At 45.3% G+C, this 19,336-nt stretch overlaps 1 protein-coding gene across 1 annotated transcript; it reads left to right on the forward strand.

Moving 5' to 3' along the window:
* The first annotated feature begins 288 nt into the window (after positions 1-288).
* Positions 289-2,828, forward strand: DMBX1 (diencephalon/mesencephalon homeobox 1). Its single transcript, XM_072421176.1, has 4 exons — positions 289-442; positions 795-973; positions 1,126-1,480; positions 1,770-2,828. The coding sequence occupies exons 1-4, from the start codon at positions 289-291 to the stop codon at positions 2,168-2,170; spliced, it is 1,089 nt and encodes a 362-aa protein (XP_072277277.1). The 3' UTR covers positions 2,171-2,828.
* Positions 2,829-19,336: the final 16,508 nt, after the last annotated feature.

The following is a 19,336-nucleotide window of genomic DNA, read 5'->3' on the forward strand; positions in this document are numbered from 1 at the left end:
AGTGACCCCATGCCCCAATAATAGAGATACAGTGACCCCATGCCCCAATAATAGAGATACAGTGACCCCATGCTCCAATAATAGAGATACAGTGACCCCATGCCCCAATAATAGAGATACAGTGACCCCATGCTCCTTACCCTGTACATAATGACGAAAGTGAAATATATAAGCTGAGAAAAGGAAACCCTTATAGAACATAATTGATTATATTGGATTTTCTGCTCATGATAGATTTATTGATTGGTCATTTCTGGTCCATCTGATGTCCCCGCAGGTCCTTTCATCATGCAGCATTATGGAGTAAATGGATATTCATTGCATGCAGTCAACTCGCTCAGCGCCATGTACAACCTGCACCAGCAAGCAGCGCAGCACGCCCAACACGCCCCAGACTACCGGCCCTCTGTGCACGCCCTCACCTTGGCCGAGAGATTGGCTGGTAAGAATGACGTCACCATCAATTATTTGTGGGAATTGTGATCACTTTTACTGCTACATTGTTATGTCAGCCAATGACTTTTATATGAGGGCTGCACACATCACAAACCCTGGGCAACCAATAGGATTTCCCAGCAGAAGCATATTTGTATAAGCTCCGCCTACGCGGTAGCAGTGATCTCATAATCTCACCCTAGGACAATAGGACTGATATCCTGGACATGGAAGAGGTGGGAATGATAATTCAGGGGTGACCAGGCAGCTTAGAACAATTAATGTGATTGATGAGACTCCACACATTTCCTGTAATTAAATTGGCCCTTTTTTATTTTCCAACGGCTGTACATTTCAAGACATCATTTTGGAAGCTCGCTATGGCTCTCAGCATCGCAAACAGCGCAGAAGTCGTACCGCGTTCACGGCTCAGCAGCTGGAGGCACTGGAGAAGACATTTCAGAAGACGCATTACCCGGATGTAGTGATGAGGGAGAGGCTGGCCATGTGCACTAATCTCCCAGAGGCCAGAGTACAGGTACCTCGGGGGTGGGGTCATGGCATTGCTCTTCCTAACCATAACATTGGAAATGTCATTTTTATATGAAATAAAAGTTTCCATACTGAATTTTTCCATGAATGTTGAGAATGATGATGAAATGTTTCTTATTTGTGGTGCTTCCATTGCAGGTCTGGTTTAAAAACAGAAGAGCCAAGTTCCGCAAGAAGCAACGTAGTCTCCAAAAAGAACAGCTGCAAAAACATAAAGACTCCGAGACTGACAACAGCGAAAGCAAAATAGACCCCGCCCCTGCAGAGCCTTCAACTCCAAGTCATGACTCCAATAAACCGCACACTTCTCTGAGTGAGGCCAATGTGGAGCTCAACCTAACTTTGTCGGAGCAATCGGCCAGCGAATCCGCAGCTGAGGATCAGACAGATAAAGAGGAGGAAACCAAAAGCCCACAAGAGGACCCCAAGACTGAGAAACCTCAGATCTCCGACTCCAAAATCCCCAACTACAAGAGATCAAGTCCGAAAACAGGTTAGTGCAGGTTCTGTATGGTGGTCCGCACGGTGTGGCCTGAGTGCAGGTTCTGTATGGTGGTCCGCACGGTGTGGCCTGAGTGCAGGTTCTGTATGGTGAATAAAATGAAATGTGATTGGTTTTAATGTAACCTCCTGACATTGGGCGCCATGTTAGACTGACTGAAGGTGGGATAGGGGGTTGGTGGACTCGGTGGGGTAATAATGAATAGCAGTGGGGTGGTTTGGTCTCTCTCTGGCCATTACTAGCATGCAGATTATAACCGGAGTCTTGTTTTATGTTGCAGAGTCTCCGGTCAGTTCCTCGATGGCGGCCTCCTCTAGCAGTTGCCTCCCCCCCACTCACTCGTACTCCTCGTCTCCTCTCAGCCTCTTCCGCCTGCAGGAACAGTTCCGGCAACACATGGCGGCCACCAATAACTTGGTCCATTACTCCTCCTTCGACATGGCCAGCCCGCCCGCCATGCCCTACCTAGGGATGAATGTCAGCATGGCGCCACTCAGCTCCCTGCACTGCCAGTCCTACTACCAGTCCTTGTCTCATGCCCAGCAGGTCTGGTCCTCCCCCATCCTGCAGACCTCCGGGGCCCTTCCCAACCTCAACAGCAAAACCACCAGCATTGAGAACTTGAGGCTGAGGGCCAAGCAGCATGCGGCCTCGCTGGGCCTTGACACCCTCCCCAACTGACTGTGTGATTGGTGGGTAACCAGCGGCCTTACCCCGAGGACTTGTGTGACGCCATTCCTGGGCCTGTGATTGGAGATCATTCTGTGAATGTATTGATGTGTTGTCACCATTGTCAGTAACCTGTGGCCCCCCCGTGACCCCACCATGATAAATTCATGTTTGTCCTTGTGAAGCTGATTGGACACGACTTGTGACGTCATTCTATTGTTATTGTGAGAATTGCACTAAATAGCCACAGATCCGTCCGCCAATAATCATTAACCCTTTATAGTGACATCGGCTGCAACCAATCAGAGGCATGACTGCGCTCCGCCGTCCTTTGGAGGTTCCTATGGGGCAGAAATGTCCTTGAGATGTGATGTAGTTGTGTGGAGTGTGAATTGGTCCCGAGTGGCAGATCGCGCAGTAATGTACAGAGAAATGCCCCGGGGCAGAAGGGGGGGGGTACATGTTGTAATGTCTTCCTGAACCTCTCCCGCCTGATCACCGAACAACAAGAACAAGCAAAGCCTGGAGCGGACTCGGATCTTGTTATTTCTCAGACGCTGCAGCTCCGCTAATATATGAACCCGATAATGGCGGGGAGTCACTCCGACCTCCCCATCGCCATCACTCCACCCATAATATTGTATTATACCCTTGTGGCTCCACCACAGATCTCCGCTGTAAATAATCAGAAATTACAACCCCCCCCCCATCCGTCTGTCTTTGTTTCCTTAAAGTAAATAAAACTTCTGATGTCATTTATCGTTTTCTCGTCTTTTTCTGAGGGACTTTGTAAAGGTCGGTCATGTGAACAATGAGGAGGAGAATGGGGGGGGTATATCAGTGCAGAATGGGGGGGTATATCAGTGCAGAATGGGGGGGTATCAGGATTAGGTGTCACACAGATTGGACCAGTAAATGACTGTCCGTGTGGTTTGATCCCCCCCCATCCAATCCCAGCCAATGCCCCCCAGGTGAGGTTGGTGACCCTGCCCGGTGTAGTTGTGTCTATGGTCAGATTTTTGCGTGTCCCAGCCGCGTCCTTTTCTGTGTTCAGTGTCAGATGATTTATTCCGTCTGTAGGTGCAGAATTGTCGGCCACACACACAACATTTTCTGAATTGTCGTTATTTGAGGTGGGTAAAGCTGCCCCATTTCCATTGCTGCCTCTAGGCGTCTGACCACAAGCCTCAGCTTTACCCTTCCCCTGGCATTACCCTGACAGCCTCGTATTTCACCTCTGAATGACCCTTTGGGGAGGCTGTGGAAGGGGCCCCATTTATTGTGACGTTACAGAACCGGTGCCATGTTGTCACTCTATATACATACACGCTGACCTCTGATTGGCTCAGGGTTTCATCACCCTGGCCAATCATTGCAGAGATCTGTCCCTGCAAATAATGACAATTTTATCTCTCAAGACCCAAAAAATCTGAAAATAATAAATACCGCAGCAGATGATTGGTGAATCCCTCCTCCTGCACTCACAAAACTTTCACCCTATAAATCTTTGAGGGTGAACAGATCAGCACCACCCCCATTAGTAAATTGTTACGGTGGGGGGGGTGCATGACTGTGTTGGCGCCACGGTTGTGTCTTATTTTTCATTCTCTGAAGCTTTTAGTTTACGCTGAATCATGTGACCACAAAATGAATATTTAGCAATTAAAGTGAATCTAGTGATAGCGGCACTTCCTGTGAGAGTGACACCATGGACGTATTAGACGGACAATTTACCATTTAGATGACAATAAATTGTTTCCAGTTGGGGAATTCCAGCAGACGGGAATCACTTTTCATCGGACACGTCTTCATTCCCTGTACAAACAATTATATATAATGTAATGATATGGGGGGGGTAGAAATATCGCCCGAGATGAATACACAATGCCGGCCAATCAGATTACAGGAAATTTACAGCCGATTGTTTTACTTTACAAATTCCTGGACGAGATTCAGCAACAAATTTCACTTCTCTGTGATTATAAGTAAAATTCAGAAACCATCAAACCGACGGCGAGGAAATGCTTTAAATCAATAATAAGAAATAATAATAATAAGAAGAAATGAGACGTTTCAGAATCATCACATAAATCAGCGGCATCAAATCTCCAACAAAAGAATTTATTTCTGCATTACATCAAAAAGTTCAACAATAAAAATTTTACCTGCAGATCAAATATTATTATATCTTATTATTAGATCTTATTATAAATCATCAATAATCAATCCATGGAGCCGACCGACGGGACAAAATATTATAAAGGAAACGATAATTGTGCGATTTGTTACATCGAATTGTTCCCCAGATTCTAAAATATTAATTCTAAAGATTTACTTTGTAAATAATAATTCTTGGTAATCGTGTAGTTTAATTTCATTTTATTATTGTTGTCAGATTTATACATAAAATGATTCTAAAAAACAAATAATAATAATAAATTTAGCAGCAGTAATCTTGGATTCTAATTGTAAAATGATTATTATTAGTTTAGTAATTCTGAATCATTCTTTATATCGTGATATTAATATTTTATAATTATCAATTATTTTGTATTATTATTTTATTAAATTGTAATTTTATTTTTTCATTATTCTTTATTTTGTATTTTAATTAGAACAGTTTATTATCGCATCATTATGAATTATTTTGTATTATTATTTTATTTTATAATGTTTCTTTATTTTGTATTTAAATTAGAATAACTAATTGTTTTATATTTATTCATTATTTTGTATTATTATTTTATTTTACAATTTTTTATTAATTTATATTATTATTTTATTACAGTTACAATTTATTTTATCACTTGGAATTATTTTGTATTTAAATTAGAATTATTTATTTTTTTATCAATATGAATTATTTTGTATTTTGATTTCATTTTATTAAATTATAATTTTATTTTATCATTATGAATTATTTTATATTTTATTAAGATTTAATTGTTATTTCATACTTGACATTTTGTTGGGTTTAGATTTATTCAGAAATGTAAAGTAAATTTAGATGTTTCATACAGAGTTCTATGTTGATGCTTTATCAATAATGGTAAAATATAAGTTATCGTTATCTTCTATTGATAAAGCACCAACATATTACGTAGCGTTTTACAAGCACATGGTAGAAATAATAAATGACTGCACAGGTCAGTAGAATTTCGGGGTGATGAATATTTAATAATAATATTATATTTGTGTAATTAGGATAATATAAACCCGAACGTGTCGGTGGAATCGATTCCAAGCGCTTATATTCAGCTGATGGACGGAGATGTCTGGCATGATGTGATTTCATAATAATGGCGGAGTAATGGGGGAGATTTTCCAGGTCATTTGCCCCGACTCCCCCCCTTCTCATGCCCCATTCTCAGAGATAGGGAAGGATTAACACTTTAAGTGTTTAGGGTGACAACAAAGAGCCAAGTGTCCCGCCACAGATCTGATTAGGGGCCTGAAAAGAAGATTGGCCCCTGGGAGGAAAGGTCATGGCAGAGGCTGTTAGAAGATTATAGGCGGAATAAATGCTAAATCTACTAATCCGCAGGGGATACACACATCCTATTAACCCTTCCTTCACCACCATCCCCCCATCCCGGGGAATCATAAAATAATAATATAACATATATCATATTAACCCTTCCTTAACCAACTTCCCCCCATCCCGAGGAATCATAAAATAATAATATAACTTACATCCTATTAACCCTTGCCTCGCCACCACCACCCCATCTCAGGGAATCATATAATAATTATATAACATACATCCTATTAACCCTTCCCTCACCACCCCCCATCCCGAGGAATCATATAATAATAATAACATACTTCATATTAACCCTTCCTTCACCATTACCCCCCATCCTGGGGAATCATATAATAATAATACAACATACATCCTATTAACCCTTCCATCACCACCACCACCATCCCAGGGATTTATATAATATTATTATACCTTCCTCCTATTAACCCTTCCTTCACCATCACCCCCCCCCCTAACATACATCCTATTAACCCTTCCTTTACCATCATCCGCCCCATCCATCCTGGGGAATCATAAAATATTACGAAAATACCATACATCCTATTAACCCTTGCTTCACCACCCCCTATCCCGAGAAATCATATAATAATATATAACATGCTTCATATTAACCCTTCCTTTACCATTACCCCTCCTCCCAGGGAATCATATAATAATTATATAACATACATCCTATTAACCCTTCCTTTACCATAATCCCCCCCATCCATCCCAGGGAATCATAAAATATTACGAAAATACCATACATCCTATTACCCCTTCCTTCACCACCCCCCATCTCAAGGAATCATAAAATAATAATATAACATACTAATAATAAAACTTACATTCCATTAACCCTTCCCTCCTCGTCTCTCCAGGATTTATATAATAATAACAATCCTGGCGATCCGTGTATTTCACATATTTCTGCTTTATTCTCTCTGAATATTCTTCATTACAGGTTGGGGTCACCTGGGGGCATCAATACACAAAAAACTACACTGCAATCTGCACCCCACCCGCCGGCCTGAATGTGCCCTGAATTCTGCTACCAATGCCCATGCCCTCCTGGCCATCTGTGGATCCTGAACACCCATTCACACACAATATCTCAGCAAGTGGAACTTTTACCATCAGATCAGAACTTTCTATAGCAGTAGTGGTGGGCGGAGTCAGAGTTCTGTTCAGATTTGGAGCTCAGCCAATCCAGCTACACTGATGTGGTTCTGTAGAGGGCGAACGAAGGCGTGTCAGTAAGGCTGCTTGTGATTGGCTGATTGGAGAGATCAAATTCTGAGTGCTGATCCGAGGTCAGAATATTTGAAATCCGAGTCAGAAAAAAAGTTCATATTGGAACTCCCCTCCCCCCACAACAAATCAGAGATTGAAGATCCCCCATGGGACACGCCCACCCTGGGGTATAATTCCAGCATCTGAAGGGTGCGGCACATGGGGGTTCCCTAACTTTACAAATCACATGACTCCATAAAGGAGAGTAGGGAGAGGATGAACTGATGCCTGGGTGCTATCCAAGGCCACGGTCTATGTTGGCTGCATAGATCTGCAGCCTCCCCAAGGAGAATTATTGGCTGCCGTCGCTGAGTTTGCAGATGATCCCCCCGGGATTCCTCTTTTTAATTAAGAATTTTGAAGCTCTTTAATTAGCGTCCTCCATCTGCTAATCTGCACGGATCATAATTGTAAGCCGCCGACAGGTCACCCATGGCAACCAAAGCAATCTGGAGTAGGTTGCTATGAGTTACCACCCTCCCCCCCAGATTCCATCCCCCCCAATTCCATTCCTAAATTGTGTCCCCCCCATTGCACCATCTATCAGTACAGGGGCCCCTGCAGAATACGATAGTAGGCGCTGCTCCACCTCCAGAAATATTCCGGGCCTGGCAGTTATTTTGGGCGGAGTAATATTCACATTGGAGAGATTTCCTCCCATTTCCTGCTGTGTGTTTAGGACAGGAAGTATTGGGAATATTTAGGCTTCCCCCTCCCTGCCCTGGGTTTTGTTATCTCCGGTGAATATGATTGGCCCTCAGGAATGCAGGGTGCAGGAATAATCCCCCCACGGTGACCCAATGGATGTGCATGGCGTTTTCCTGCAGGTTGTCACCCCCTCCCCCATTATCGGGGGACATTCCCCACATGGTGCTATGACAATCCCTAATGAAGGAACGTCGCGGGACAAAAGCCGCTGCCGGAGTGACGCCATAAATACTTTATCCCCATTGACGGGGCTGACAAGCGGCAGCAGAACATGAGACTAATCCGCTTTCCACACCGCCATGGCCGCTCTATAGAAGACACACATCAAAGGGGGTCACCGCCAAAACAAAATGGAGGCCTCAGACCAATGGAGGGAGTCCGGGGGGTGCACTGGGGGACTTCACATTGATTGGCTGCCACAAGAAATGCACAAAGCTCCTTAAAGGGAAACTCAGCCCGGGGGTATTGGGGGTCAGAACTTTCTGAGGGGAATTTTGGGGTGTTATTGATATAAATAAACATTTTGTAAGAATTCCAGTGAATTCACAATTCTATTGGCTATGTAAGATGTCCCTGTAGTGGGAGGGGCTAAATGACATCATCACGATCATTTCGGAATTTCCATCGTCTTTGATGATGTGGGGGAAGGGTTAAATACACTCCGGTGTCAGGAAACAGCCAGCATGCCATGAACTTTCTGTTTCTAGCTGCCTGTGTCCCCACAAAGATGTCAGCCATGGGGCCAGTTTACGGTGAAGTCTGAACGCAGCGTGGATTGCGTCGCGCTTTCCGCCATGGGATTTCTGTAACATTAATCCTTGGAAATAATTTAAATATGAAACAAATATTGACCAATCAGCAGGCTCGCTGGTAATTTTCAGGACGTTGAAGGTGAAAATTTTTAGGGACATTGCAGAAGAATTTGACGTTTCTATTTTTCTGTCCGGTCTGCGGCTATCGGAGCCGCCAGGAATTATTAATGGGAATCTTTTCCGTGTAATACAGAAGATTCCCGGGAGAGAGCAGGACAAACATTCTCATTATAGCGCCGCTCTCCCTGCCTCCCCCGCCGGGGCACTTCATTACCAGTTACCCCCCCCCCATGTCCCCTGACACCCCGATATGTCTTTTTATATTTCAGTCCTTTTATTCCGATTTATTATAAAATAACGATTATGGAGATTGGCGAGATATTGTGGCCCAAGGAATTCCGTCTGTCTGCGCCCATATTACTGGAGCCGACCAATGGAGCGCAGTCGTTTGGTTTTATTTAATTGAATGGCGATTATTTTAATTGGGCCTCCTGATGAGGATAATCCCGTTAGCGGATCCCATCTCCCGCGCACAATATTTACTCGTTTGATGCGGCATTAACACAAGCCGCTTAATTGAATTAGAGGCGCGGCGGTGATAATGGGCCGGCTGGCGCTCTCTATTTTCTGCCGCTGTCAGAGGACGCAGTTAATGGACTCCGATGAAATGATTTCTGTCCCAATTGACGGGTTTATGAGAGTTTAATAAAGCAGAACCGCCATAAAATGAGATATCAGCCGCGCCGCACAATCGCCGTCCACTCAGCACTTTCTCTGCCGGATTGTCAGCTGCAGACAAATGGCGTTTCGCCATCGCAGTCCGCCGCCCGCACAATTCCCACGCTGTAATTGGATTATTCTTGTAATTTGCCCATAAATAACGTCATTCTTGTTTTGTGTAACTGGCTGGGATTTGTGCCTGCTTGTCCTAGGAGCTTACACTTAGGACGTCCTGATATCTGTGTCCTCATTGCTGTCTGCTGACACTTTGGCAGCCCATGGTGGGGACATGTGACATCACAGCGCAGTGACATCAGCAGTGACATCATAGCACAGTGACATCACAGCGCAGGGACATCACAGAGCAGTGACATCATAGCGCAGTGACATCACAGCGCAGGGACATCACAGCGCAGGGACATCACAGCGCAGGGACATCACAGAGCAGTGACATCATAGCGCAGGGACATCACAGCGCAGGGACATCACAGCGCAGCGACATCACAGCGCAGTGACATCACAGAGCAGTGACATCACAGAGCAGTGACATCATAGCGCAGTGACATCACAGAGCAGTGACATCACAGCGCAGGGACATCACAGGGGGGGGGTGAAGGTCACAAAATTCCTGCTGCTCCTTAAGAGGCTGAGCCACATTCAGCAGCCACCAACTAGGCCAGGGGCGCCATCCAGTGGCAGGAAAATGTAATGCCAATGGGCCGATGGCAGAGAACAGGACAACGTGTATTACATATCAGAGAACACAATATTCTTAGAGGACTGCTTAGAGATTCACTCAGATTCACTCAGATTCACTCAAGCTGAATGACATTATAAAAACCTGTGATACTTTTGTGACAAAATTGTAAAACAAAATCATTGTCATTATATACATCGCTTAGATTGTAAGCTCTTCGGGTCAGGGTCCGCTCCTCCCCGTCTGTATCTGCCTGCCATTTGTAACCCCTATTTAATGTACAGCGCTGCGTAATATGTGGGTGCTATATAAATCCTGTTTATGATTATCCCCCCCCCCCACCGGGTCCATGAAATTACCCCACAGGAAGAGAATGGAAAACTGAGAGTAAAGAATCTACAGCGAGGAACCCCCAAGGACACCCCGACTTCAAGTACCACCCCACAATCTGTTGTATTTTTTGAGGCCCCTGAATTCCGGGTTGCTGGGAGCCCCGCGTGGGTACAGATGGTGTACAAATCAGAGAACCCTCTCCTATTACCCCGACATTCTGGGTTGATGTATTGGGGGATGGGTGGTGCCAGGTGCCCCGATTTTCTCATTTGGCGAGGATCTGTGATGTGATTGGTTGTTCTGTTAGGAAACAAAAAGTGCAAAACTCAGCAAAAGGACAGACAGGGACACTGCGGCCTTTCATTGAAGAAGAACTCAAAATGGACCCAATGTCCTCTAACCCAGCTGAAGCCACTCATGAAGAACCTCAGGTTAGGGACCCCCATGGGACCCCTCAACCTTCGGGAAGATTCAATGAGCAAAGAACCCCAAGGTTGTGTCCTGGGGAAACCATTGGGGTCACACAAACTGTGGCTCTACCCCTGGGGTCACCCCCACAACCAACCCCTGGCCCAGCCTGGGAGACCCCAGATATACAAACCTGAAAATAATGACCCCATACCCCATAGAATGAGGAGGAGAGGCTTCTGTAAGGGGCTTCATGTTCTGAATGGAAAGTAGGTGGAGTGAAAGCAGCAGGTCTGGGGTAGGGCAAGTGACTGACATCACTCACCCATATAGAATAGCACCCAAAAAAAGTACTCAAAGTATTCCAAGTGTCCCCCCGGAGCTGCAGGATTATCGGGGCTCCATACAGTGGATTATACCACCAGCCGTGTGCTTCCACCAGCTGCCACTAGATGGCACCAATAACACCATAGAATATATTTGTAGTTCCCTGATTGGCCGTTGTGTTTCTGCCTAATAATGACATCATAGAGAGACCCCCAATCACAGTTTCCCTTATTCTCAGGGAATGCGTTTAAACCCCAATCAAACACAATGTCACAAATGTCCTCTGCGCCCCCTAGAGACCAGTGAAGCAATTACATGGGCCCCGCATACATCATTCATGGGTGATTTGGGCCTAACCGGGGAGATTCTGATTTTGGAGGTGGCAATCCATTGCCTTCATTGTAATAAGGGAACAAATCCCCAATCCCACAAAGCTGGGGTGTAATTGTGTGTGATTCCATCAGACGGGGCTCTGTGTGTGTATTGGACAATCAGGGGATCGGTCATGGAGTTACCACCAATCTGTGTGCCATGGTTCTCATTATCAGTCCATGTCAAGGGGACAATGTGGCCCGAATGTTGGGGGATTTTGAGAAGTCCCATTGGCTGTGCTCATCGATGAATTCTCTGTATGGTGAATGTTACCGATGCCATTCTCCACACATTGACCCTCTGATCTGCCAGGGATGAGGTGGGCCAGATGGGGGTGATTGTCCCAGACCCCAGCGGATGGTAATGTATGCGGGGAGTCTCGTGGTGTCTCTGGCGGTAATCACAAGGCGGCAGAGAAATGCTGAGTGCGGCAGGCTGGCTGCAGATAGCTTTATGTGTCATTAATTCCTTTAACATTCACAAATAAGTTTGTGTGAGTGCAGATAATGCAGTAATCACTCACACGTCCGATTCAATTAGAGCTGCTCAGCCGTGCCGCCGCCATCACCGCCATCTTTAGGCGTCTTTTGCTTTAATGTTGAAATAGAAATCATTTTCAAATAAGGAAATAAAAAGAGTCAATGGCAATCCTCTCGTACATTGCCCTGGCACAGCCATCCACATCACAGCGCCTCCTAATGGACAGGTGATAGTGACCCTACCAATCATTCACAGCCAATCACAGCGCCTCCTAATGGACAGGTGATAGTAATGGACAGGTGATAGTTACCCTACCAATCATTCACAGCCAATCACAGCGCCTCCCAATGGACAGGTGATACCAGGCCAATCAGAAACATTTTTGCGTTTGCTGTCCCACGAGCCAATGTTGGGGCCCCCATGGATGAGATGGTTCATTCCGGACTCTTATTCAAAGCCATTACCAGCATGGCGGAATACGGAGCTCACTGTGTACATAATAATATTAGAGGGAAATGGCCTTGATTTAGGTCAGAGGTGCGGAACGACAATCTGCAAAGGATCATCAATGAAATCATCTCTAGGAGAAGAAGCCGTTAAGAATTTCATCTGCGCTGAGCAATCCAATCAGAAGTCTGAGATGAGCGAATATTATTCCCAGCCCAGGAAAATGCCAGAAAATATCGAAAAAAGCATTCCAGAGGCTGACAAATCTTCATTCACCACAGGGGGCCACGCGCAATTATTCAATACCTTTATTTCTAAGACACCAATCAGAATGCAGCAAACCTGGAGGCGCACAAGCGCCATCACCAGGGCTCAGTGGGAATTAGGAAATCAATCCAATATGAAGAGTCAAATCAATACACATATTTAGGGGATGGGGCAGAATATATGGGCAGATTTCTATCTTCTGCCAGGACAGGAGATCCTCTGCTCACTACTGCCGCTTGTGGACAGTTTGTATATCTATAATGAGGAGCAGGTGGAGCTAATTCTGGTATAACAGCGCCACCTAGTGCACATAAACATGCAATCCCACCCTGCCATGGACCAGCTGCATAGACCATGAATATTAGGAGGGGGAAAATCCATTTCTCAGCATTTCACGAGGATCCCCCCCATGTTACAGATCACTAACCACTGACACTGCGCAGTCTTCTGCCCATTTTTATTGCAGACCTCTGCTGTATTCTGTGCTGAATATACAACACATTCCTGACTCTGCCCCTTACCCCTGCACTCTGCACATTACATACCCTCACCCACGCACTCTGCACATCACATACACATACCCCTGCACTCTGTACATTACATACCCTTATCCCTGCACTCTGCACATTACATACCCCCACCCACGCACTCTGCACATTACATACACTCACCCCTGCACTCTGCACATTACATACCCTCACCCCTGCACTCTGTATATTACATACCTTTACCTCTGCACATTACATAACCTTACCTCTGCACTCTGCACATCACATACACATACCCCTGCACTCTGTACATTACATACCCTTATCCCTGCACTCTGCATATTACATACCCTCACCCCTGCACTCTGCACATCACATACCCTTATCCCTGCACTCTGCACATTACATACCCCCACCCACGCACTCTGCACATTACATACACTCTCCCCTGCACTCTGCACATTACATACCCTCACCCCTGCACTCTGCATATTACATACCCTCACTCCTGCACTCTGCACATCACATACACATACCCCTGCACTCTGTACATTACATACCCTTATCCCTGCACTCTGCACATTACATACCCTCACCCACGCACTCTACACATTACATATCCTTACCCCCACAAGTACATTGCATACCCTTACCCCTGCACTCAATACATTACATACCCTTACCCTTGCACTCTGTTTATTACATATCCTTACCTCTGCACTCTGCACATTACATACTCCTACCCCTGAACTCTATACATATCCGTACCCCCTCACACTGTACATTGCATACCTACACCCCCGCACTCAGTACATTACATACCCTTAACTCTGCGCTCTGTACATTACATACCCTTACCTCTGCACTTTTTATATTATATAACCTTACCCCTGTACTCTGCACATTACATACCCTTACCCCTGCACTCTGTATATTACATACCCCCCCCCCCCCCCCACTCAGTACATTACATACACTTACCCATGCACTCTGCACATTACAAACCCTTACCCTGCACTCTGTAGATTACATACCCTTAACCTGGCAATCTGTACATTACATACCCTTCCCCTGCACTCTGTACATCACATATCTTCACCCCCGCACTCTATACATTACATACCCTTACCTCTGCACTCTGCATATTACATATCCTTACCGCTTCACTCTGCACATTCCATACCCTTAGCCCTGCATACTATACATTGCATACCTTTACCCCTGCACTCCGTACATTACATAACCTTACCCCTGCACTCTGCACATTACATACCCTTACCCCTGCACTCTGTATATTACATACCCTCACCTCTGCACATTACATACCCTTACCCCTGCACTCTGCACATTACATACCCTCACCCCCACACTCAGTACATTACATACACTTACCCATGCACTCTGCACATTACAAACCCTTACCCTGCACTCTGTAGATTACATACCCTTAACCCGGCAATCTGTACATTACATACCCTTACCCCTGCACTCTGTACATCACATATGTTCACCCCCGCACTCTATACATTACATACCCTTACCTCTGCACTCTGCATATTACATATCCTTACCCCTGCACTCTGCACATTACATACCCTTAGCCCTGCATACTATACATTACATACCTTTACCCCTTCACTCCGTACATTACATACCCTTACCCTTGCACTCTGTACATTATATACCCTTACCCCTCCACTCTATACATTACATACCCTTTCCTCTGCACTCTCCACATTACATACCCCTAACCTTGCACCCTGGATATCACATATCCTCACCCCTGAAATCAGTACAATACATAACCTTAACTCTGCACTCTGTACATCACAATCCCCAACCTCCACACTCAGTACAATACTTACCCTTACCTCTGCATTCTGTCCATTACATACCCTTACCCCTGCACTCTGTACATTACATACCCTTACCCTTGCACTCTGCACATTATGAACCCTTACCCCCGCACTCAGTACATTACATACTCTTACCTCTTCACTCTATACATTACTCCCTAACTCTGCACTCTGCACATTACATACCCTCAACCCCACACCCAGGATATTAAATAACCTCACCTCCGCACTCAATACATTACATACCCCTACCCCTGCACTCTGCACATTACGTACTCTTACCCCTGCACTCTGTACATTACATACCCTCACTTTCGCACTCAGTACATTACATACCCTTACCCCGGCAATCTGTACATCACATACCCTTACCCCTGCACTCTATACATCACATAATCTCACCCCAGTACTCTATAGATTACATACCCTTACCCCTGCACTCTGCACATTACATACCCTTACCCCTATACTCTGTACATTGCATACCCTTACCTCTGCACTCTGCACATTACAAACCCTTACCTGGGCACTCAGTACATCGCCCTAACTCTCCACTCAGTAAATTACATACCGTTTCCCCTGCACTCTGCACATTATACATTACATACCCTTACCCCTGCACTCTTTCCATTACATACCTTACCCCTGCACTCTGTACATTACATACCCTCACCCTTCCACTCAGTACATTACATTCCCTTAACCTTGCACTCTACACATTACATACCATTACCTCTGCACTCTGTACATCACATACCCTTACTCCAACACTCAGTACCGTACATAACCTTAACCCATGCACTCTATACATTACATACCCTTACATCTGCACTTTTTACATGACATACCCTTACCCCTGCACTCTGCTCATTACATACCCATACCCCGGCACTCTGCACATTACATACCCTTACCCCTGCACTCTGTACATCATATACCCTCACCCCCGAACTCAGTACATTACATATCTTTACCCCTGCACTCTGTACATTATGTACCGTTTCTCCTAATCTCTCTATATTACATACCGTTACCCCTGCACGCTATAAATTATATACCCTTACCCCTGCACTCTGCACATTACATACTCTTACTCCTAAACTCTGTACATTACATGACTTCACCCTCGCACTCTATACATTACATACCCTTACCCCTGCACTCTGTACATTAACATTGCATTAACATTGCATAAATATTAACCCCTAACCCCCCACATTGCAGTATAATTAACCTGTAACCTCCACATTGTTGTATTATTATCCCCAACCCCCGCCATTGCTAATTTATTAACCCCTAACCCCCTACATTAATGAAATTATTAACTCCTATCCCCCATATTGCTGTATTATTAACCCATAAGACCCATTTTGCCATATTAATAACCCCTCACCCCCTGCATTGCTTAATTATTAACCCTTAACCCCCTCACAGTGATAAATTATTAACCCCTAACCCCCCACTTTGCTGAATTATTAACCCGTAACCGCCCACAATACTGTAATATTAACCACTAACTCCCTGCATTGCTGTTTTTTTAACCCCTAAAGCCCATATAGCTAAATTATCAACCACCCCCCCCCCCCCGCATTGCTGTATTTTTAACCCCTAACCCCCCATTGCTAATTTATTAACCCCAACCCCCCACATTGCTAAAGTATTAACCCCCACATTGCTGTATTATTAACCCCTAACCCCCCACATTGCTAAATTACTAACTCTTAACCCCAACATTGCTGTACTATTGACCCACAACACCCTGCATTGTTTAATTTTTAACCCCTATCCCCCCACATTGCTAAATGTATTAACCCCTGACCCCCCACATTGATAAATTATTAGCCCCTAACCCCCCACATTGCTAATTTATTAACCCCTGACCCACTCATTGCTGTATTATTAACCCCTAACGGAGCTTCATCCTTAAAGTGGAACTAATTTTACTGTTTACACAACCGACACGGTGGCGCTCTAGTTCTAGCAGCCCCAAAGCTCTCTCATTCTAGCATGCAGAGTGTGAATCTCTCACAACTGCCCCCCACTCCCCCATTACCACCCCAATCCTTAACCAATTACAGGTTACCTTATATTTTGGATTCAGATTTATAGTTCTTGGACCTGGAGTAAGTGAGATGTAAGTAGAGTGAGAACAATAACTTAGTAAAACCAGTTACCTCATCACTTCTTTATTACATTTTCACTTGGGACATGTTCTCACCCCATCCCCCGAGCTTACCAGTAGACAGTGCCATGTTCGGAGGCTTTGCAATGAGCCCTGTACCACAGTGGCTGTAGAATGGTATATAGGGCCTGGAGTATTGTATGATGGGAGGTATGTAGCGTTGGGGTCTCCTGTATATTAAATCTAGGATGACGTCAGGATGTCATTGTGGTAGAGAATCTTAAATTCCTCTGATTTATATTTCACAGGAAATCCTCAGGGGTGGGTCAGGAAGAGCCCGGCAGGAGAGCTGTCAGGATGTTAGGGCCAGCATGTGGCCGGCTGGGTGCAGTGGTCCCCCAGGGATTGGAATACGAGGACTTTTTCTTATGACTTCAATAAATGGCATTATCTGTATTTAAACATCAAAAACCGGTGAGCAGTAACTCGATTATCCGCTTTGTATTTCCATGGACTCAATCCGGCTCCTCATGTCAAGTCTGTAAGCAGATTTCCTGTGGCGGGATCAGACAATGGAACCATTTCCAATTCATGGAATAACTGAAATCCTTCGCATTTTAGGAATTGCCATTATTTGATGTCCCATATTTCCATTCTATTAGTGGTGCTGTTGGGTCTCACGCTCTGCAGATTAATGGTTTGCTGGATGTCAGATCCAGAATCCCCCCGGGCCAGGGTTCTATAGGGACAGGTAGGGTCAGTCCTATATAGGGCCCCTTGTACTGCCTGGGCCAGGCTACCATGCTGTGACTGGAGAATGAGGGAACAGCAGGACACTGAGAAGGTCAGCCATCTGCTCCTCCTGCAGTAGGCATGTAATAGACAGAGCGTACCCAGGATTACATTTCCTATGTTCCCTCATCACCAGGTCTTAGGATCCAGGAATCGGCCCGTCCATACTTTGTATAGAACAGGAAATCATTATTTGGTATATTGGTGAAATCTGCGCACATTGTCCTCTTCCTCCATCTCGGGCCAAACACATCCAAGGTGGCCAAGAGCTTGCACTCTAATGAGCGCTGTGTGAGCAGGTAAGTCGGCGTCTCTGCTGCATGGGGGCAATGAATTGGGGGAGCTGCCAGTGGGATGAAAGCCATGAAATGGTTAAATGTCACCGCAACAAAGAGGTGCAACCCCAATATTGCCCCCCGCCTATTACCTGCCTGAACTCACCTGGGCAGTTCTGAGCAGATGGGAGAAACATTGGTGAATATTTGTGTCAATGTGCCAAAAAGTACAATTCACACTGCCTGTAATGTGAGTATCTCTCACCTGTCAGGTAAGTACACCTGTGCCAGGCTCGTGTGCTCAGCTGCTTGTGTCTTTATATATCCATTATTATTACAATCATTCCCAAAAATAATATAAATGACTCCAGAATTTCCAGATTTAAACATTCAATTCCCCAAAAATCCCAATTCTCATCCAAAAGAAAACAATGCAAATATCATTGTACTACAGAACCCCTCCCCCTGTGCCTTGCACCCCTCCCCTCCCCCTGTGCCTTGCACCCCTCTACCCCAGCAGAAACAGTCTGTCCAGCTATGTATAAACCCTTCCCCCACAACATTTCGGTTACACACAAATTCCGGGCATAAGGCCAGCGGAAGCAGCACAACCCATGCCAGCTATGCCAAGGAAAGGAGCCCAGCCCAGCCGTACCCAGCACATTCCCCGAATGCCAACCATTTCCTGCATGAGAACACAAGGAACCCAAATTCCAGGAAATATGGGACATCCAATGCCGGGACTGTTAGCCATAGGAATTCTGTGCTCAGCCTGTGACATAAAATCCTACAAAGCATGAAATTCATTATTATGGTGACCCATCGGCCCAATATTAGTGAGCACATATCATGTCTGTAATATAATGACATTATCAGGGGACACCGGAGTAACATGGGATCCCTGGCCCAGAATATGTATAGAATTCTAATAATGCCCCCTATTGGTGAGGTCAGGTACTGATGGTGGTGATTTATCCCCTATTGGTGAGGTCAGGTAGTGATGGTGGGGATTTGCCCCCTATTGGTGAGGTCAGGTAGTGATGGTGGGGATTTGCCCCCTATTGGTGAGGTCAGGTACTGATGGTGGGGATTTGCCCCCTATTGGTGAGGTCAGGTAGTGATGGTGGGGATTTGCCCCCTATTGGTGAGGTCAGGTACTGATAGTGGGGATTTGCCCCCTATTGGTGAGGTCAGTTAGTGATGGTTGGGATTTACCCCCGATTGGTGAGGTCAGGTACTGATGGTGGGGATTTGCCCC

This window comes from Pyxicephalus adspersus, chromosome 8, assembly GCF_032062135.1.
Source record: "Pyxicephalus adspersus chromosome 8, UCB_Pads_2.0, whole genome shotgun sequence".
Lineage (NCBI taxonomy): Eukaryota > Metazoa > Chordata > Amphibia > Anura > Pyxicephalidae > Pyxicephalus > Pyxicephalus adspersus.